Here is a 23,536-nt window from a genome sequence, read left to right on the forward strand (position 1 = left end):
TGAAAAGCAGGTAATGAATATCACTGAAGAGTGTGAATGTAATGTGGTGAAGGAAAGAGAGCACCACGGAGTGACCTGTATGATTAAACACATTGTCGCAAAGTCAAGAGACTGGCAAAGAGTAAAACACATTGTGGCAAATCCAAAAGGCTGTTGAGGAGAAAGCCAAGTGAATGTGAATCAGAACAAAGGTGCAATGACAGAAGAACCTGTGTTGACAAGAAAGCCTATGGTTACTGGTTGTGTGACCTGTAATGGGTAGACCATGTGGTCAGACAGCTGTGCCTAGACCGCGTATACCCTATCTGTGAAAGCCAAGAAAACATACAGAAAATAAATATGCATGTGTGAAACAGATTGCTGAATTGAAGCAGAAGAAAGCAATCTGTATAAACTGGCAAGAAGTCAGAAGGAGTGCAAAGTGGATCCGACACTGGTTTTGAATATTAAGAGTGACGGGAAGGGCAAAACCCAACACCTTGTAACTAATTTTAAATTGGCGAAACTGGTTTTGAATATTAAGACACTGAACCAAGTATAAATTAGCAAGTTGACGTCTTGGAGGCTTTATACGTTTGGTGGCGTTTTAGGAAAGTGGAACCCTAAGGCCATTGTGAAACTGTGTTGGGTCTTGGGTAAAGGAACCCCGAGAACCTTGTGGAACTGTGCCGTCTTCCTGGGGAAAGAAACCCTGAAAAACCTTTTGAACTGTGTTGCCCTCTTGGGGAAGTGAACCCCAAGACTGCGTGGAACTATCTTGAACTTGGGAAAGGGAATACTAAGACTTTGTGAAACTATGTTGAACTTGGGGAAGAGGAGCTGGAAAGTAAGCCAAGAGCTGGAATAATCTCAGATCTTCATTTAGAACAACATTTCTTTTGTTGCTGACATCTCTACATTGTTTAGCTTTAGTTGGGAGGGCAAGTATAGGTTTGGGACACAGACAGACTTTTAAGTCGAATTTACGGACTCTGACTATCCTTAGTTTCTTTAGGTAGGGAAATCACACCTGAGCATACATAGGGCAAGCCAGCCCTTCAACCATCCTGACATTTCAGTTCATAAAACTATTTCGTTTGAACTTTGAATCTGTTGTCTGCGTCTTGCTTCATGATGCCTACACATACTTCAGAAATTATATCATCACTTAAAGAAATGATTTAGTATTGCAAAGTTCAAAAATACATTTATATTTTAATTAATAAAAATAAAAACAAAAGGCTAAACCAGTTTCGGGAGTTTCCCTTCATCAGGAGCACCTTTCAATATATCAAATCTTGAGAGTACTTCATCTAGAGAGCAAGTGAAAAGATAATCAATATCTTCTGAGTTACAATTCTCAAAGAGCAGAAAATATTCTACTGGTATTCTCACATGGTAGTCTGTTCTCATTTACATGGTTGACTCTTGTAGTGGTTACCTGATGAAGGGAAACTCCCAATGATATCCAAAGCTGCAGCAGGTCACGCAGCAGGGGGAAAATGGCCTTGAGTCCATACAAATTGAACTTAGGGAGTCAAGAGTGGCTAACCGTTTATTGGGATTTGATAGGAGATGCCACCCTCCAACAAACAGTGCCACAGTAATCAGAATTAATTCTGTGTATAACAATGATAAACTCTCTGCATGCAGGTCACAAGGTCCTATGTTCTCTGGCGCAAATGCAGTCCCCTTGAGGAAAAGGAATCTGGGTTACTCCTCTTTGCCAAACTGTCCACCCATTATGTATAACCGATGAGATTGTTGCTTACTGTAACCCTTGTTGAACAAGTCTTTCCTGGCAACTGAGCTTGTTGGAGCACTATCAGGTCGTAGGGGCACTGCAACTGATGTATTAATAATAAGGGCTGGAATGCATAACATTATTTATATTTTTCCTTTTTTCTGATGTTTTATGTGTCATGTTGCACATCAATCGCCCCAGGACCAAATAAAGTTATTGATTGATAAACACAATACAATTTAAAAAAATAACAATTCTGTAATCAATGTACCTCTTAAAAACACACCAGCACTGCTTTAAATGAAACGGCTCAAAAATACCAGGGGTCCTGAAATCCTTATGAAGTTCAGGACAAACTAGTTGTACACACACACACACGGTAACTTCAAAAGGTAAAGAATAAAATATACTAGTTTTGAATCGACAAGCAGGGGCATATCGGTCCCCTTTCAAAAAGAGTGTAAGCTGTCACATGGAACACAAGTATATTTATTTGACGAATTGTTCAAAGGACAAAAATTAAACCATACATGAAATTCATCCAAAACAATCCATCCAAATACAGAAAAAAGTTTTTCTTCACTTGTTACCAAAAAAATCACAGGTATGCTGAGGGCAGAGGCGCAATCAACTGATCGCGCTAGTCCGCCCAGTCATCAAGGACTAGTTAGGCCAACTAGTGTACTGTTAAGTCACATATGTAATGCCAAACCTTTAAATTTATACATTTGAGACCAAACTGTAGGTCTCTGATGTAGATGTGTCAATTGCAGTGTTAACAATAAGAAATTCATTTCTTTAAAGCAAAATGACTACTCAGGTGTTTTGCTGGACCAAAGAGCTATATTAAATGCAGAAGTAAACAAGGCTCCAATGGTTAACACACTAGTTTTGGTGACCAAATATAGTAAACCGCCTTCCTCAGGGCCTCCTTGGACTCCTACAATGGACAAGACAAGACAAAACGAAACAGACATAACTATACTGAATGAACTATGTCCAGGTGACACCCAACACTCACATGTACAAATGTATGTCAAAAGTACCTATAATTAATGAGGTAAGGGGGAAAGCAATACCATTACTGCCATGGTAGCTGTGTCTCCATTAGAGTCATTCTAAAAAGCAAACCATTTTTTTTATAGAGACAGTACTAGAAGCAAATACTTAGGATTCATGGAATAAATTTGAACCAGATTAGATACTGTATCCTCGGCAGACATCATAGTCCACCTTCCATGCATAAACTAATGTACAATTTCCGAAGATACCAAGATATAAAATAAAATGATAAAATGAAGGAGCATAAGGGAGCTCAAGAAAAGATCCTTGCGCAGGTGAGCTCACTTTAAAAGGTTCCATGCACTAAAACACCAAGTACAGCTTTGTATAATCACCACAAATGCATGCAAATCCTCCAGGGGGTATGGACACCCATTATTAATGAATAAAAAGCAGTGTAACAAATAACCGCCATAATAAAAGAGGACAAACCCACGAACAACAGTGTTTACATGACATGTCAGAAACAATGTTATTCCTTGAGTCAGTACCAAGTGGCCAAAAGTACAAACACAACGTGTCACAATTAGTCTGGTAAAGTAAACAACCCAAATGCTATACAGGTCTGAATTAAGCACACAGTGTTATTCAACATATGGATTCTAAAGACAACAACCAGTACAGTCAGTAAGCGCCGCACATGCCACTAAGAGAATGGAAGATTTACAAACGTGTGTGAGACGCATGAGAATGTATAAATAAGCAAAGAGGAGGGACTAATACAAGCTGTTCTAATGCATGGCAGCGGTCATGTAAGAATGGCATGTAAAAGTTTGGGTGTGCCATGAGAGTGATCAAGCAGCTGGATGGCAATGTAATCCATTAGAAAATGTTATTTGAATGAAGAATAAAAATCACTAAAAAATAAATAAAAGCCCCAAAGTCCATACAAGGTGGAACAAGAGAAGCTAAACAAGCAGGAATTAACCATTAGTAAGCAGAATAGACCTGATGTCACAGCACTGTCCATCTCACAATGGCAAACTCCAATATGGAAACTTCAAAAAAGGAATTAGAATTCAAACAACCCACATTCGGATGCAATCAGTAGTGAGGGAAAGCATGCAATTGCAGAGTGCACTCATGTCCAACGTTTGACAGGGGCCATTGAGATGGTAGCATAAAAAAAATGCAATCGTCCAACACTTTGGTGTACCCATCTATATAATAAGGACTGCAAATAACATACAAGAAAATTATTAAAAAAATTACACTATGACTGACCAATCCATATCCTCATTTAGACCATCAACATTCGATTGAAGGTGGTAGATCAACTTTTGTTCCAAACGGGGCAACCGGTTCTCTATGGTACCCCGATTCTTTTCACTGATATATGTATCTATTACCACCCAGAGGAGGTCATATTCCGAGTGGTTCTTTCAACAAAAAGTGTGCAACCATTGTAGCCATTCAACAGCATTAGGAATTCTGGATCTGTGTTCAATAATACGTAAATCAACTGGGCGCATAGTTTTATCCACATCGTATTTGTCACAGGGGCAAATCACAGAATATATCACCTGTGGTGTCTTGCAGTTGGTGAAGTGGTTATGTGTCAATTTTTTACTTTGAACTTCAAATACATCCGTTTGTATTGCATAGTGGAAATTAAACGTCTTGCATTTGTTTTGAAAAGAAAAAGATGAAGAAATAATGTATAAAGGTAAAGTTAACTTGTTTTACCGTTAAGGCAGGTGTGCTACTTAAGAGTCTAACGTTGTAGTCAGTTAGTTGAATTTTAAGGGAAGGGCACAAATTCTCATACCCTTTCGGCAAATACTTTGCAAGATGAAGCGAGTAGAACAAAATACTTTCATATGATACGATATGGCATTTGTAACGCGCCTATACACAAGTGTTTCAAGGCGCGACGAGGCAGGGAGGGGGGAACAAGGGGAAGACAGACAACGATCCTACTAGGCCAGGTGTCATTCAGATCGCGCAAGTGCAGGGGTAGGGGGGGTAGGGAAAAAGTGCAAGGGGAATGGAGGGGGGGGGGCAGTGCTGAACAGGGTAAGTAGAATAAAAACAAATAAATAAATAGGGCCAGCTGGTGGCAAGTGCAAGGTAAGTGCAGACAAGTGCTGGGAGGGGGGAGCTGTAGGGATGCAGAGACAGTCCCGCAGTGCAAGGGTTGCCAGGGAGGCAGTGCAAGTGGAGAGTGGCTGGGCCAAGGACCGAGGTCGGTGAGAGTGGCCCAGGTGCAGGTTCAGTGCAGTTTCAGTGAAGAATTTAGCAGGGGAGAGGGAGAGAGAAAGCAGGAGCAAAGAGGAAGGTTTTGAGGTGCTTCCGGAACCGAAGATGGTTCTCCTCAACTTTCTGAAGGATGTTCCTCTCATGGATTCCTCATCTATGATATTTTATCTCCAGTGCAGCCGTTCTTTGGAAATGATCTGCCACCAGGGTTTCAGCGCGCTGTGCGTTACTCGGCCTGACATCTGTCCACACCCTGAGTTCAGAGGACGATGAGGAATCCGTGGGAAGAACATCTATCAGAAAGAAAACTACAGAGGTAAGTAATTTATGTTTCTAGTGGATTGCTTTTCCCACAGACTCCTCATCTATGATAGACTCCCATAGCAGTATGTACATCTAGAGGAGGGAGGAGAGAGAGGACACCGCCTAGACCAAAAAACTCAGACAACTATTTTGAGGCGAGCTTCCTGCCTTGACAAGCAATCAAATATTTTTCTCCAATCGTATGCATGGAAGCTCCCACATAGCCTCCTGCCAAATGCCCAAGACAGGGAGCCCCCTCTGCAGAACAGAGGTGGCAGGTAGCCTCTGGTTGAATGAGTCCCGTCCCTTAGGGACATCTTAGCCAGCCAGATCGTAGCAGTACAGGATGCAGAGAATGATCCACCTTGACAGGGAGATTATAGTCACAGCCCTGCCAGCAAGTGCACCAGCATTATCCACATTATGTCAACTTTCTGGGCATCCCTCGTCCGAGTGACGTACCATCTGAGGGACCGCAACGGGTCCAGCTGATGGAATCGTTCCTCTGTTTAGAAGGATGAAGCAGAGGAAAAAGCACAGGAAGATGGATCTTTTAAGTCGAGATGAAAATCAGAAACCACCTTTGGAAGTAGAGAGGGTCTCACTCTCAAAGTCAACTTCTCCTTGGAGAAAACCAAGTAGGCAGGTTTAAAAGACATTGCCTGGAGCTCGCCCACACATATCACAGAAGTGATAGCTACTAGGAGGATCATGTTAAGGGTGAGCAATTTAAATAACATGAATGACAGGGCTCAAATGGAGCACCCATCAAGAAAGTTAAAACTAAATTCAAATCCCACGCAGGAACAATAAACTGGTTTGGAGGAAACTAATGGCACAACGCCCACAATAACTGCATAACACTTGGAAGTGTGATGAAAGATTCCTGCCGCTGGGTTCTCTTAAAGACAGCAATATGGCCAGGTACCCATGGGACGCATCAGTGGCTACCGTTATCTGAAGCCATGGTTGCCGAAAAAACATCCTCATGCATATCTCGAGAAACTCGACACCTGCAGAAGGTCTGACATGTGCGCCTTTAAATGAGACGATAGCAACAGAGGAGCCACTGAAGCAACCCCCATTCACAATCAGGCCTACGCGACCACCAAAATACAGGCGGTCATGAGACCCAGCAAGCACAGGAAGGCTGATGCTGGAACATGTTCTTGATATTCAAAGACATGAACCATCTTGAAGATATTCCCCACTTGTTCCTTATGTGTGAAGGCCCTGTCCATGCGAGTGCCCAGGACCGCACTGATACAATGGAGTGACTGGGATGGTGACAGTTGAGAGTTCTTGAAGTTCAGGAAGAAACGCAAACTCTGCAACAGGCTGTACTTTAAACAAGCTTTATTAATTTTAATGAACACACATATAAATTAAAACAAACAATGTTTCAGGATGCTTAACATTACCAGTTACAAATCGACCTAGTAAAATAAACCAACACTCTCATAACTTTAGCACGAACCAACAACCCACCCTCGCCCCCGGACACTTCCCATCTCCTTGTTGCTAAACATGCCTCAATACTCTTGCTATGCTCGTCAGTGCTGTGGTTGGTCAATTTGTTCCTTAGCTGGGGACTCCTGTACCAACTCTTGAGCAGCAACAACCAGTGCAAACAGTGTTTGTGTGAGTATGTTCCATGCCGTTAGCATCACATTTGTGTCTAAGGGGCTATCATTCGCAGCCCTCTGCCAGACCGTCGTCTCAGCCTGTGTCCATTTTTGAAGGTCTCGGCCCAGTCTTCCAAGCGAGGGCTCCCCACGGACTTCGAGTTCATCGCTATCCGTCGCTTGGCTAGTATGAACACTAAATCTTTCATTTTAGAGACGTGACGCACATGCCTGGGGTGTGTAAAGCGGCCAAGCAAGCAGGCCTCAGGCGTGAGCAGATTTATATGAAGTCCTCTCTCTAACATTCTATCCGCTATCTCCCCCAATACCGCAATATACTGTGACATGACCAGAACATGTGCATCAAATGTGCATCTGAGGCTTCATAACTAGGGCAACCTTGTGCAGCAGCACCAGGGAACCTTAATATCTTGAGTGGCGTCAAGTATGCTCTATGCGTTACATACTATTGGACCAATTGCAGTCTCGAGTTCGGAGACACTTTCTTATAGTACCGCAGTATCTGAGCCCATTGCGCATCAAGAAAAACGTCATCCCCAGGTCCTGTTCCCACCGGGACTGTATGATATGGTTGGGGGAGGGACTGCTCTCCAAGAGAAACCCAGACAGTCTAGAAAATCGCGTGGGGGCCATGGGCTAGGCCAAACATAGTGTCAATTACTGTGAGTGTATCTGCCGATTCTGCAAACGTTGGCCATCTACGTATAATCAGATTTTTAATCGTGCAATATAACAGGTGCTGGCCATGATGCAGTCCTGTGGTATTAACCAATTCTTGGAAGGATACAAAGGAGGTGCCTGTGTGCAGGTCCCCTATTGTAGCAATTCCCTTATGTTCCCAGTGGGCCCAAACCCCTTTGAGCACCTGAGATGCTTCCAGGGCGAGAGCAGCTAGAGGAATCAATGCTGAAAACAGGTCTTTCCTTTTTATTAACGCTAGTGCTCTGTCCCATAGATGCATCCCCAATGTTACCAGGTATGGCTGGCGGCCCACCTGCAACCTTTTGCTACACCACAACTCTTTCAAGGAGTAGCGCGGTACTGCTGGCTGCATGAGCGTAGTGACTGAAGTGGGTTCGTCGGCCAGCCAGCCAGCCCACCACGAATTGAAGCTGCCATGCTAAATAATACAACTCGAAGTGCGGTACCCTGATGCCCCCCATTTCATATGGTCTCTGAAATTAGGCTATTGCGATCCTGCATCTGCCCCCATGCCACAAAAATTCTCTACACAAGGAGTCCAACCCTTTAAAAAAGGCCTTTAGGATATTATATGGGATGCTTGCAAAATAATGCAGGAGCCTTTGAAGGACAGCCATCTTTAACGGTGCCACTCAACCAATTACTGATAGAGGCAATTTCTTCACTGCCCCCTACCCTTTCCCCCCACACTTCTCCCCCCCTCCCCCCCTCCATCTCCTGCAATTGCACAATCTCAATGTCACCTGGCCTAGTAAGATCATTGTCTCAGTCTTCCCTCTGTCCACCTCCCTTACCTCGTCGGGCCTTGAAACAATTGTGTATAGGTGCGTTATAAATGCATATCATATCATATCATACATCATATCAGAAAGTGATGGAGTTACGTATCCCCACCAGGGCCTTCTGTGTGTTGTTGCCGTGCTCCTCTAACGGATCATGAAAGATGTCTACCCCAAGGTAACGAACTGTGGTGGCGCTTCATTTCAGGGCCAACACAGGCAAATTGTTAGGCTGAGTCCTCGCTAGTCCGGATTGTGGAAACAGAGCAGACTTATCCATGCTAACTGTGATCCCGGAGATCTGGGCGAAGCTGGCATAAGCGTGTAATCTGCATACATGGAGATCAGATGATGCATGCCCATGATTGATATACCTGCCGTTACATACTCTGCTCTCAAGTACAGGTCTAACGGTTCCATAGCGAGGATATACAACAGCGGAGATAATGGGCAGCCCTGCCTGGTGCTCTTCTCCAGTACCCATGGCTAAGAGAAGTGTCTGCCCATCCTTACCCTCGCCACTGGCTCCTTATATATAATTTCCACCCACCTTCGGTAGTATGGGCCGAATCCCAACCGCCATAGGGTGGCATGTAGCCAATCCCACTTAACAGAGTTGAAGGCCATTATAGCGTATACAGACGCTATTGCACACGGTCTCCCAAGATGCAGTACCAAACATGATGTGATGTAGGTGTCTAAGGTTCCAGGTCATACTCCTGTTTGGCATGTAGCCCGTCTGATCGGGTGTACCAGAGCGTGTATCACTTTATTCAATCTATTGTCCAGAGTTGTCATCAGAATTTTACTATCCTAATTAAGCATAGACATGGGTCTGAATGACCCGCATTCCTGCAGGGGTTTGTTGGGTTTCAACAGTGGTACTATTAATGGATTCCCTTACGCTAAGAGGAAGGAGACCACACTCATGCGCTTCTCTGAAAGCATTCAAATATGGGGGGCTAGTTTTGTGGCGAATACTTTATAAAACTCGCTAGGTAGGACGTCCATGCCTGGGGTTTTCACTGTGGGTAATGGCCTCATAGTGTTAATCAGTTACTCGGCCATGATGGGGACGTCTAGCTCCCTCATCTCGTCCTCCTCCAATCCGGGAAGAGTAATCTCACCTAATATCTCCTCTAAATACCGGCCTCCGGGGTGGGGTGTTCCCGGTATAAGTTCTGGTAGAACTCTAAGAAGACTGCATTACTGCCCTCCTGAGTATCGCACCTGATGCCTTGCAGCGTCAGTACTGAGTAAATGGGTGTCTGCTGTTCCTCCCCCTTACACAGCCATGCTAAAAGCCTAACCAGTTTGTCCCTTTCTGCATGCTGCCTCTCAACATATCTTGCATAACTGTTTCCCTAGTCATTACCAACAGCTCCGGCATCGCTGGCGCAAGGCCCTTTCATTCACACCTCGTCCCAAGGATCTCTATGGGATTGAGTCAGCGCAATGCATCTCCGCTGCGGTCAGCTCCCTGCGGAGCATGGCCTGAATTCCACCTGACTAGGCAATTGCAGTGCCCCGGACGACCACCTTCAGGGCCTCCCCGAGACAATCCGCTCCAGACACACTACCCTCAATGTGCAGGAAATATTCCTGAATACAGTCTGTTAGGTGACCGCGAAATTTAGGTCCTGCATGGCCTCTCTTCTCAGCTTCCACATTGGTATTGGAGGTTTCTGTGGCACGTAGCGCCACTGCAATTGCAGTGAAAAATGGTCTAAATGAACTGTGCTTTTGTAATCTGCCCACCATTTAGTCATCCATGATGTCCTTCCCCACAAACCAATAGTCCAAACTGGTATGGACCGCGCGAGCGGAGGAGGCATGGGAGTAGTGTCTAGCTTGTGGATGAAGCACTCGCCAGATGTTGACCAGCTCAAATGACATCTGCAACGACTGTAACACCCTAGCCGGCGGTGACGGTTTCAGGACTTTGGAATCCGACCTGTCCATTCCCGGGTTCAGAACACAATTGAAATCTCCTCCCCATATCACTGCACCGCCTCTGTGGGGACCTAGTCTAGGGTACAATGTCTGGAAAAAGGCTGCAGTATTACAATTGGGTGCATATGTATTTATCAAACACGTATCTACGTTTTCTAAGAGCCCCTGGACAAGCAACATTCTGCCCTCATTGTCAGTCCTAGGCTGCATCACCCTAAAGGGTACTGATGGAGCTACCCAGATCAACACCCCACAGGCATACGCCGAGTATGTCAAGCCCATAACCGTACCCCCCATTTTCTAGAAATCACTGCTTGCCTATCAGGTGTAAGGTGCGTTTCTTGTAATAGGGGTATATCAATTTTGTGCCTATGGAGGTAGGCATACACCCTATTCCTTTTTACAAAGTTAATCAGCCCCTGGACATTCCAGGTTAACAGTTTTACATCACTAGCCATTTTCCCACCTTTGTCGTCCAACAAGCTTGCACCCAACTCCCATCTTCTTTCACGCACATCCCCCAGACCGCTTGACCCGTCTACAGGACTACAAACCACAGCATAAACACTTTTCTTAGCAACACATATTCCCTTGTAACTACCCCAACTACCTCCACAGACAACAATCGCCCCCAGCATTGGAGTCCATGCTCAGGCGTAACGGCCCATCCCTGCCGCCCGCAGAATTTCATCCCTAGGTGGTGCGCAGCGGCTGGGCACAAAAACAAATGCCCAAAATAGAAAAAGAAAGAACCAAACTTTAAGAGCGGGCCAGCAACCGCCAAAGATCGGTTTCCTCCCACGGGAGTTAGAACGCAACTGTGTTGTGTGTCCTGCCAATAAGCAAGCTAGGCAGTGTCAGCGAACCTGAGGTGAACCCATCTCGTCTGCCACCGTCATTGTCCTGGAGCCCCCCCATCCGGGGTCTGTCGATAGTTCCTGCAATTTGAAAGCACCCCTCCACGTTTCCATCAAGTTCCACCCATGAGTGCATCCGAGGCATCCGTGTTTTTATTTAGCGGGAGTCATCTTCGTTCCGTGGGAAAATCCTCTCTCTATCCATCCACTCTTGCACTTCTGCGGGCGGTTCAAAGAATAGGGAGCATTTTTTGTGCAGTAAGTCTAGCAGGTTACATTGACATAATTCAGGCCCGCTCTACTGAGCCCAGCCTTGGCCGCAGAGAACTGCGCTCTGCTCCTCTGAACCTGGAAGGTGTAATCCGGGTAAACTGCTAGCTGTGCCGATGCCCTTTGCAATGTGCCGCCTTGCCTGGAGTAAGACAGGATCTTCTCCCTGTCTCTGTAGTTCAGAACTTTAGCTATAATGTGGCGCGGAGGGGGCCCTGTGGCGGTTTCCTAGCGAGTGCCCTGTGTGCTCTTTCAATTGTGAACCCTTGGGAGAGGTTCCCAGGGCCAATGTCCCCTAGGAATAGATTTTCAATATAAGTTGTGGATCCGCACGCCTTCTTCTCCTTCTGACAGGCCGGCAATACGTATTTTGTTCCTCCGGGCCCTTCGCTCAGCATCCTCTGCCCTGCCGTCCAGGAAGTTGTCCTGTGTCTTTGTCTTGTAGTCTTCCAATTGAGACTCCATTTCGGTGGTCCTTTCCGATAGGTTACGCCCATCCTGGCATAGCAATACAACATCAACTATTACTTTGTCTATCTTGGCACTGAGCGTCGTTTTCAGTTCCGCAATGACCACCAGGATCCGATTGTTGACTTTCTCTGTTTCCCCTTCATTTGTCACCCAGCTCAGCCATCTTGTCCAAGTGTTTCTTGGTTGCCTTTCCATTTTGCAGCCTTTGAGGCATCAGACCCAACTTTGGTAAGCGTTTTTATTACCACTGTGTGACCGTGGCTATTGTGTTGCCACAACCCCTCCTTCCAGGCCCCTTCACTGTGCGTTGGCTCGAGGAGTGTCCACCAGCCCTGTATAATGGATCCCACGGGCGTGGGCACACCGCTAATGAAAGAGCCCAGGGGCAAACCAATCCGGTAGACCTGGATTCTGTGACCCGCCACCACTGTTGGAAAGGACTCCACGAGGTCTCCACCTATAATGATGTGCCCAGAAGTGTGTAGCATTGGAGGAGACCGCCATGTCCCCCAGAGTAATGCATTTGCCAAGGTGCCCCCTCTGTGAGCCCCCAACTGCGGTCGGTGATTCCAATTCTCACTTCAATCTCTCCCAGCTCCAGTCACTCTCCTTACTTGTGGACAAAGCCGTGGATGTGGGCCTTTCCCGTGTGCCTGAGACCATATGTTGCACACAAACCAATTCTCCTCTTTGGTGGTTGCCCCCAGCTCTGGTGCCCACTGGGCCTGCTGTTGCGTGAGATCCCTGGGTTCCTCTGTGTGCGTGCCGGGGGACTTCAAAACTCCAATGGGACACCTGCAGCGAGCTGTGCCCCTTGCCGGCTTTTCGCTTGCAAGTGCCCTCTCTGCAGCTTCTTGTGGCTGGGGAGCGCTGCACTGCGACTCCTCCTCCCCAGCCCTTGCTTAACGGCTTAACAGCGGTGCGCCCATCGGTCCACCCGCACGCGTGGGGTGTGCGCACCAGGTTTTGGTGCAAAGATGGGCAACCGCAATGCCGGCTCCAGGCAGTATGCCCCGTCCTCCTTGGTGAGCTCGCTGCTTAGTGTGAGCCTTCCAGGACTTATTGCGGGAGGCAGTTCATGCTCGGCCGCTCTTCCTCATTTTTCACTACATCCGCGGCTTACCAACACAGTCTCAGCTGGCACCTGCCTGCTGTACGAGGCACCCTGGGATCACAGATCCTTATTGCGCTGCAGAGTGCGGGCCACCCTCCACTGCGCTCAGCGGTCTCTTTCCGATGACACAATGTATCTGAGTGTTACAGCCTCACTTTGTTGCAGGGGCATTCCCCTCCCGCCCGGCCATGCAAATGCAGACGCTTCTGCATGTTTGGGGCTGCATTCCCCAACCAATGTTCACACCAGCGCTGGCCTCACAGAGCTCTCCCGGTTCCGCGTCCGGTTGATGCGGTTTAATATTTTCTTTCTTCCTACATGCATCCTTCTACCACAGTCTTTCCTCTCTGTCCTTTGGCAGGAGGGAGGGGTCTGGTATTGGCGATATCATGTTTCAATATAGAGATGCAGTCCACCGGAAGCGCAGTGGATGGGCACATCGGGCTTGCTTCTCTCGCGCTGAATTCAAGCCAACGTTAAGCCCGTACGGGCATCAGATGGGCCATTGGCTGACGCGTATATGCATGCATCCTTGCCTATTTCGTACACACGTTCATTGCTTACACTTCGCCCCTTCTGAAACAGTGATCCGAGCTGCGCTGGTTGGTGCGAAACAGGTATGCGCATTGACTACCCCAACACTGCCTGCTGATCACTTGTAATGTTTTATGTTTAATGCTCGCTTTTTGCCAGCTCATGTGGCTGACTGCCATAATTTATTACATGAGTTTTGCTCTGACCTCTGTTTTATTATGGAAACCTGGCTCTGAAAATCTTCTGGTCCTGCATTAGTGCAGGCCCTGTCTTCTAATTACAGCATTTTGCGTGTCTTTAGGATTGCTTCACACCCTGGCTGTGTGATTTTCCAGTCTTCCGTTGTTTGTTGCTCCCGCTTGTTTACAATATTAATAGAGGCTGTGCTTATCTGTGGCTCCATATCTGCGTCAAAAACTTTGTACTCCCCTCTTGTTTACCGTCCTCCTGGATATGACTTGCAGTTCTGCCCGGCTTTCTCAACTTGGCAGCAGATTTAAAGCATTGCTTTGCTGATTTCTTTATTCTAGGAGGTGACTTCAATTTAAATTCCATTCAGATATCCCCTAGTTTGTTTGACAGTTTTTTAGAAGCTATGTCTGATCTTGACCTTCAGCAACTAGTTACAGGTCCCACGCATGTTTTATGTAACACATTGTGTCACTTGTTCGTCCACTGCATTTATTAAGACATTTCGTCTTTTGAAGTGCTTTGGACTGATCACTTTATCATACCTTTCATAATTTTTTCTTCTTCCCCTTCTGCATTGGCTGTCCTGCCTCGTCCATCTAAAGATAAATGGCACTCTATTGACACAACCATGAATTGACACAACCATGATTGCGGATGCAATTACTACGTTGTGCAGTATTAATAGTTGCGATCTGTCTCAGCTTACATTATCTTTTAATAACTCTAAGGAAGGCATGGTATCAACAGTAAGACAGACATAAGTGACCACAGTTCAAGGGTGTTTATTGAAATTCAACAAGGGTGTGATAAACGCCTATCTAATCCTAAATCTACAGATGGGAGCAAGCTATGACCATCAAATAATAATAATGCAGTCCTAGTAGTCTCATCAAAATAAAAGGGGCTATACTAAAAACATATTGCCAATCCTTACCGCTAAATACAAATAGTGTGGGGTAGTGTTCATGAAAAAGAAAGAAGTGTTCACAAAATGATATATTAGGATGTTCAGGCCGTTGGCCTCCCTTCCCCACGTTTTCAGCACAGGACAAGGCAGTTCACTCGAGTCAAGCACACACTCTGACTTCTTCCGCACGAGGACACAGTTCCCTTACGTTACTTCTGAAAAAACTCTTGATTAAGAGGGCCTGATGTACAAAAACAAAATACAAAAAGTCCCTTTCCTCTTATAATATTCAACTCGGGTGATTCACCCTGGATCACCCTCAGCCCGGCTCAGATCCCCCTTTTACACAATGTTCAGAGAATATTCTTTCTCGGGTGACTCCAGGTTCACCCCGGATCCCCCTCAGCTGGTCTCAGATCCTTCCTCTTACACAATTAGTCTTCCTCAGCCAGGCTCGGACCGATTTCAGTTTGCATTAAACTATCGAAGACTTGCGAATGTGCATGGGGTTTAGCTTGACCCGTTGCAGGACCACTACGATCTCAAATTTTCCTTTTCACAGTTGCCAACCAGTTGGATACCTAACAGAAACCTTTAGTTCAGTCACTCCTCTGGTTTTCAATTAAATTTACGTCGCTCGTTACATACGTTTCACACACTATTCTGTTTAGATTTCTTCATACAATGTTGCTGCTTGCAACCTTGGTTCTAACACAGGCTGGTCTGGTATCAGTATGTCCGACTCATCGGCTGTGCCTTCTTTACTGGCGCTGCTTTTTTGTAGGAGCCAAGGACAGTACTACAGTGGTAAACGCTCCGACGCAGGAGACCCCCGGGTACCTCCGACACACAATGCAGGTTTGTTCAGCTTTAGTCCCCTGTCTTAGGTTTCTTATTTTCCAAGGTTCACGAAAGTAATGGTCCGAAAAGGTCAAGGACACTTCCTTCCTTGCAACCCTCCTTGGTCTCGCCATCTTTCTCCTCATATTAAGCTGCCATCTTGGAACTGCTGCTTCCTTGTGTGCTTTGCATTGCTCAGAGTGTGCTTTCGTGCTCCGACTTTTATCCGTGTGAGGAAGTGTGCTGAAAGTCATTGTTTGTAATGATCAGTAATTGCCTGACCTTACCTGACCATTGTATTGGGACATGTCAGGTATACGGTTCTGGTGTTAGTCTGTTTTCGCTCACGATGAGCTGTCTGTGAGAAAGTGTTTGTGTTGGGAAAGGGGCAGGGGGTTGAGTTCCAAGGTATCCTACCTTGGAGGATGGGGAAATGGTGTTACAGGGAAGGCGATACCTCGTCCCACCATCCAGTGTTACACTCCCACTCCCCAAAGCCCCTCATGCAATGGAGTACCCCCACTGGAGGAACTAATGGAAGCTCTTTCAAAAAAAAAAAAAACTGTAGTGATGACAGCAATGTGGAAAATATAGTGCCAACTACCCCAAATTAGGCTTCTTCACAGTCAAGTAATGCTTCAAAATCAGCAGAGGCTTACTTGGAGGAGCAGAGGGCCGAAATACGGAAAGCTGTAGATGCCTATTTGGTAGGCGTTGGCCCGGCCCCGTTAGCTCTCCCCCCACATAAGATATCTTGTACGGATGTGAATGACCCTAAAGTAGGGGTGTGTGGAAGCAGGCTAGAGAGCCCAGTGGCGGTCCAAAGTGTGAAAACCTGTAAATTGAACGTAATTGACCCAAGCCAGAGAGAGGGGGTGGAATTGAAGAAAAATTATATTCTGCCCCAATTGACACGCCCAGTGGGCCACATTCAAAATCAAGAACAATGTAACCAAAAAGAAAATGTTGGCGATTTGGCACAAGTCTGGTGCCATTATGGCTTTAATAGAGAGTGCCCTAAATAAGATGCAAGCGCCAAGTCATCAAAGATCTTTGTCGACCCCGTCTGTACAAACATCACACGGGGAGGAGAATGCTCATAAGTCGCTACGTAGGCGTGCGCCTGCTGCATATTCACTGGTGCTAGCTTGTAGGAATCCATCATCTACACAATGATTTAAACAGACATGCAGTGATGGCTATATTTTCTGAGCTTCCACTACTGGAATATATCGTATCCTCGGACATGGCACTAGTGGAATTTACAGTGAAAGGCCAGCTAAACTCTGTAAGAATCTGGTTGAAATCTCGAGTTGTTCAGATTGTAATCTGGCAGGCTAAAGCGGAGCTCTATAAATTGGGCTTCACCCTGTATACAGAGTCAAATCCAACTTTGGATTCAAACAAACTAAGTCCCCAAAAGAGCTGGCAGAAGGGTCGTATTGGTGGAAGTAATAAAGTGACGAAACCCCAGATGATGAAGACTCCCGTAGGTTTTGATCGCTTGAGTGCCCAGAACTAATGTGAGGATGGGGTGAGAGTGAACCTTGTATCGCTATTAAGTTGGAATACTACGGGGTTCACTCACCTCCTAAATAATGACCATAGTGATCTGAATAGCAGTGACATAGTGCTCTTGCAAGAGACATGGCTGACCGCAGTCCCCATTTGGGATAATCACGATGTGTACCTAAATCCAGCCCTAAAACCGGCGGTAGGACGCCCAACCTCAGGGTTATTGACAACAGTAAAAATGGGCAAAGGCTTGACCTCTGAACTGTGGGCAATTCCAAATAAATACATGCTGTTGGTGAAAGTTAAGGCAGGGGATACAGGTTACGCAATTGTGAATGTACTACTGGAACCCAATTGCCATGTCAGACGAGATCTTCTTTCATGACCTAAATTCAATCCTAGATCTGGTAGCGGTTGAACCAAATGTGACGGCTTTGGTGTTGGCAGGCGATTTGAATCTAAATTGCCTGAGTGAGCTAGGCAACCGTAATAAAGTGAGATTTAGAAGATGGTCATCATTGGTTAAAGCGAGGGGCCTGGTTGTTCTTAATGGGGCCTTCGAATCTGACATCCCCCCGGTCTCGACATGGCAAAAAGGTGAAAGTAAGTCAATCATAGATTATATTTATGTGAACGAGGGCATGTGGCCCGCAATGACGAACTTTAAGGTTTTGAAATCTGATGCGAGCGATCATAATATTCTTATAGCAAAGTGGGCTGACTGCGGAATGCCTAGCCGCCCCAATAAGGCACCCATGATACGGTGTTGTGTGGTGAATGCGGGTGGGAACAAACTCTGATGGTCGGAGTATCTCAGCTTGAACGTTGGCTAAGATTAGGGCTGTCAGATTCTGATATACAGCCCGAGAATGTGACAAACGTACAATCCGATGGGTTCCTAGTATTTCAACACCAAAAACATAAGTCCATGCAGCCTACCCAACACCTCCATGTGTATGATAGAGTGGTTAAAGAAAAGAAATCACAGCTTCGCGCTGACTTGAGACGAGCCCAAAAAGAACCTGTCCACTTGCGAAAACAGCTAGTTACTAAATTAAGAACTACCTATAGGAATTGGTCTAAAAATAATCGCTCAGCCTTGTACCAAGAGGATGGTGCTAACATGTTAAAGATTTTGGCCAGCAAAAACATCGCGAAAATGTGGGCCGTGATTACAGGCCAGTGCAATCCCTACCCATATTTGGGTGGCGCACTTTACTTCCCTGTATGCCTTACCTTTGACTATCACTACCCAGAGGCACCCGCGGTATGCGTTGGATTTTCATTTGAAGTTTGAGTTCGCGGATATTTTATATTTAATTAATACTGCTAGTAATTCCAAAGCAAGAGGCCCTGATGGGCTATCTAATTACACCCTTAAAGAACATCCGGAACTATGGGTGTCAATTTTGTTTAAAATATATTTGTTTATAAATGTAGCTCAGACTTTACCTAGATCATGGACCCAGGCAATTACTATTCCAATTTATGAAAAGGGGGATAGGCAAGCCCCGAGTAGTTATAGACCCATTTCATTACTTGATGTCTCTGGTAAACTGTATTGTCGGCTAATCTTAGAGAAGCTACAGCTATGGGTGAAGACCAAAATACTACTTGATCCGCTACAATCAGGATTTGTAAAGGGCCTTGGAACTATTCCAAAAATAATTGCCTTGAACATGATACAGGCCCAGCAGGCTGAGCAAAGGCAGTCTCTATATATGGCGTTCATAGACTTTAGAGCTGCCTTTGACTCAGTTCTTAGATCATTGCTGTATCAAAAACTAAAAGCATACGAGTGCCCTCTTTCGCTTATGGCTTTAATAATTTTGTTCTAAAACATCTATGAGAGTGCGGATCACTCTTGATGGCAAGCTCTCCCCGGAAATCCCAATGAAACGTGACTTAAAGCAAGGATGTGCTCTGGCAGCATTTCTATATATTTTCTTTATTATAGACTTGGGCCACAAATTTATGAACTGTAACAACGATGCCCCGAAGATAGGATCGCAGAAAATTCCGTATTTGTTATATGCGGATGATCTTGTTTTGCTATCACAAACCCCGCATGGCCACCAACGCATGTCTCGATTGGGAGTTTATGTGGCTGCTAATAATTTGGAGATTAATATATCGAAATCCCAAACTTTAAGCTGTACTGCAAGCCCCAGAGTTATGAGCCACCGTCCCCGTCCATTCTTGGGTCCTGCAAGACGCTAATTTACTAAATGTCACACAATACAAATATCTTGGGGTCACTATTAAAAACAGACATGCTATGAGTGATGTCAAGGCAATAGCACGGAACAAACTCCAGCAACTACTTTCCCAGTCCCGTATTTTGATTTATAAATTCGGGGGATTCTCTCTGAAACATATCTTGTTATTGTATAAGATGAAGGTGATACCAATCATACTATATGGCTCAGAGGGAAGATACCTGGGGAATCAGCATTACTGGGATGCCCTAGAAGCAACATACTGGAAGCAGACCCGTGCCCTTCCAAATAGTATTCCGATAGCGATTTTACACTATGAACTTGGCTTGGTTTCCCTCTATGCTCAGGCACAGTGGAGACAGTGCACTTTCTTTTGTAAATGCATGGTGGGGCTAAAGAGTGGAAACATCCTAGAAATAATAGGCTACAATCTGCTTAAATCAAGTAATGGCTTCCCAAAAACACGGAGAAACGAAGTCGTGAAGAATCTGGCAGAAGCAGATATCTCCTTAGACTTGTTAGCTCGGCACCCTACCCGAGCAAAGGTGAACATTTATCAAGCTGACTGGGCTAGGAACTTGTCAAGGTGTACCCAATATAAAGATTTCAGTATCTGGTTGTTTGGAATGAAGCGCTATGTTATGCCATCGCCATATTTATTGAAATATCCGTCACCGAAGGTCAGTTCTGATTAATTAAGATTTAGACTCAATTTATGGAGCACTCGTGAGGTCCTCTGTAAATGGAAACTGCTGACAAGTGATCAAAACTATTGTAGATATTGTCTATCTCAACAACAAAGGGAAACACTACAACATCTGGTGGTTAAATGTAGAGCTTTAAATGGAGTGCGAGCAAGATGTTTTAATAACGTGTTCTCGATTCACACAGATCTGGAGAGTGATCAAATATGGCAAATGTTGTTTGCAAATATGCGTGTGAGGGTTCATATTGCTCTAGTTCAATTTCTACGAATTATATTACCACGTGTAAAGGAAATGTAAATAATAACGTGTGTTATGAATAATGGTAGAGAACAGACTAGCCCAGATGACATATGCGTTGTATTTAGTACGTCACTGCGGTAGCCTACCTGGTCTGGTCTCCTTTTGGGTATATATGACTTAGGGTCACCAAGATTGTGTGGTCCTAACTAAATTTTAAAAAACCAGGAAGTTAAAGAATCTTTACCCTAACTAAGAAGGTTTATTTTTGTGCTTTATTTGGCTTTTATCTATTTTGTTATGTAACATATGAATTGTAATTGTATGTATTTTTGTATACTAATCTGAAAAGTTGCATGCAACTAAATCAAATAAAAAAAATAATTAAAAAAAAAAGACCCCTCATCCAGGTGATCCTCTCACACTGCTCCACCCCTAAGAACTCAATCCAAAAGCGATGGCCATGTCCTGGCCACCTGGATGACAGATCCCCAGGGACTAGCAGGGGAGACACCTTTTGGTTTCTCACATAACATAGCGGGTCAGCTAGCCCCTTTAAAATCACCTAAACCTTAATCAGTTCTTTCAAATTGTCCGGTCTTTGCCTTCTCGTACTAACAATCATAATCCAGTTCCGCCTTCTCAGGCGTTGTGCGATTCGTTATCAGCCTTTTTCTCAAACAAGTTCTTATTCAACAAAATATTTCTTCTTCCACAAATGTCTACCTTCCCTCATCCCTGGACTTCCTTTCCTCTGTTTAATTCTAATGATATCATTCGAACTATGAATAAGTAAAAAATCACCTTCTCCATTAGATCCTATTCCTTTGTCCATCATTAAAAATTTATAATGCCTGAAATCGCCCCTCTGGTGACTGTGGCAGTGAATCACTTGTTTGCTACTAGTTATCTTCTGTCTGAACTCAAACATGCTCTTGGCATTCCCCTACTTAAAAAAACATCTTGTGATCGCTTAAAACGGACTAATTATTGTCCTATTCCCCTTTGTCCCTTATTTATGAAACTGCTAGAATGTCTTGTTACTCCGCTTCTTTGCTCGTTCTTTGATCACTCTGGCTTCTTTGAATCTTTCCAATATGGTTTTCGTCCCGGCAACGGTACCGATTCAGCTCTGGCGTCAGCTGTGGTTGATCTAGCCCAGCTCTCTGACCAGGCTGGCATTGGTATACTGATTCTTCTCGATTTTTCAGCTGCATTCGGTACCATAGACCATGCCATCCCGGTCAACAGATTAGCCATGGCTGGGGTCTCAGACTCTGTACTGGCCAGGTATTGTTACTTCTTAGCTGACCGCTCACATTCCCTTTCTTTACCTCCTTTACGTTCTTCCTCTCTGCCTGTCAGAACTACTGCTACTCAACTGCTGCCCAGTATAATGGGTGTGCCATTTTAGAATTCGGGCATCATCAATCATCCATGGGTCACAGAAAAAGCTAGTAGAGGTAATCTACACCTACATGATGCATCTTTCTCAAAGTAGCAATATACATTCAAATATACTCCAAATGACAAGATGCAAATAATGACACACTTTCTTCTTTGATATTGACTCAATCCGTCTTACATCTTGTCAAACATCCTATATGCACTTTTAAACTGGATCAACTATTAAAAAACCATGACAGCACAATACGTACACCCCCCAGAAGACACCAATGCCAGAATGTTCACTTGATCATTATTATAGATTCTAAACATGCTAACGCCATACCCTAGACAAGGTGAAGCACCATATCCACATTCTGTACTTTATTATTTACTTCTATTACAACTTCTCTAGAATCCATTTTGTCTTACCATTCCAAGAACAGCAGCAGCTTTGCATATAGCAGGCACCAAATACTGATTAAGGATCTCATCTTCTGACGGGTGCACTTTCTGTAACTCAGTCAGGGTTGAATACATCATCTCAAACTGATTCCTCTCAGTGAACAAATCAGACACTGCCAGCATCTGAAAGCATAGGATGGACATGGAATATGAACTAAACAACATATAGAAAAGGATGTGAAAACACATTGCTTACAAAACTAGCACTATTAACATGCTTACAGTAATACTTTTTAACAGTTGTGCCAAAGTGGGATCCTAAAAGATAGAATGTTATTCTAACTAAACACACACAATACAGTTTTAACCAGTGAACAGCAATTGGGCAACAAATCCACCAGAACCCCATTATATTATGAGGCTAGATGTACCAGTTACCCAACCCAATTACAGGTGTTTGTGAGACACTGGGGTAGGTCAGAATCATGAGATGGAAAAGCAGTCGTGATTGTCAAAAAAATGGTTTATTTCTTTTTTTGATTCAAAAGACCAATTCTTTCCCTAACTGTGATACTAAGCCCGACTCTACAAATGAAGGTAACAAGGGGTGCTCATCAGTCTTTCTAGGTGATGTTAGGAGTGTGAAGAATCCTACGAATCCCTCACTGAAACCCTGTCTAAAGTCTCGTTCCCGGTTAGCCAGGGAATGGCAGCCGCCGCCTGATCCTGACCTTGGGGATGGTAAAATGCGAGTGGACTACCTGGGAGGAGACAGGGCCCAGGGTGGTGAGGAGAGCATGTGGGATGAGACACAGTATTAGTCCTCTGAAAGAAAGTACCTTGCTGGATTGCTAAAACGGGTAACAGCATATTGATATTATAATGTCTCTGACCCACATATAAGATCTATGATCTGGGGTATAAGCTCTGGTAAATCTGAGCAAACAGGAAGGTCTTTTAAGAATAAATACCCTCCTTCCTCCCAAAGGTATAATATAAAAGGATCTAAAGAAAATGCCTTTAATTCATATCTTCCTCTGTAACCACCAATGCTAACCCCCATATTTTAAGTAGTTTAAGGGAAGTAAATCTGCCGTTAAAATTAACTCAATTGTTGAAAGAACTAACTTTGTAGAAGGCGACCACAAGTCCCAAAATCACTGAAGTACTGGGACGAGGAAGAGGGCTGAAGAGGCATGCTGTAGCAGAAGTCAGACAATTAAGTCTAACAGCTACCACCTGAAGGAACCTTGGAGGCACAAAAGGCAGAAAGAACAAGGCACAAGACTGGCAAACCAAGTAGAAGTGGGAGAACAAGAGGGACGCCGGAACGTAGAAACATTAGATTACACATGTGTATTCTGAGAGGGTCCTGTTCCCCCAAACTCTTAAGTGCAGAAGCTGCGTAGCGGAAGGCGTGCAACAGAGTGGTCTTGCCCCATGTGAGCCTGATTGCTGTCGTTGCAGCGTACTGAGCGTGCTGGGGATTGAGGCAAAGGCAGTTACCAAGCCGTC

General features: G+C 44.9%; 1 protein-coding gene across 4 annotated transcripts in view; it reads right to left on the reverse strand.

Annotated features, from left to right (window-relative positions):
- HTT (huntingtin) overlaps positions 1 to 23,536 on the reverse strand; it is a 2,905,635-nt gene that overhangs the window by 211,621 nt on the left and 2,670,478 nt on the right. For all 4 annotated transcript variants that reach the window (XM_069632055.1, XM_069632053.1, XM_069632052.1 and 1 more), the window contains one exon: positions 22,049 to 22,204. In XM_069632055.1, the coding sequence (XP_069488156.1) occupies positions 22,049 to 22,204 (156 nt within the window). The remainder of the gene's footprint in view (positions 1 to 22,048; positions 22,205 to 23,536) is intronic.

This window comes from Ambystoma mexicanum, chromosome 6q, assembly GCF_040938575.1.
Source record: "Ambystoma mexicanum isolate Mex_15411 chromosome 6q, UKY_AmexF1_1, whole genome shotgun sequence".
Taxonomy (NCBI): Eukaryota; Metazoa; Chordata; class Amphibia; order Caudata; family Ambystomatidae; genus Ambystoma; species Ambystoma mexicanum.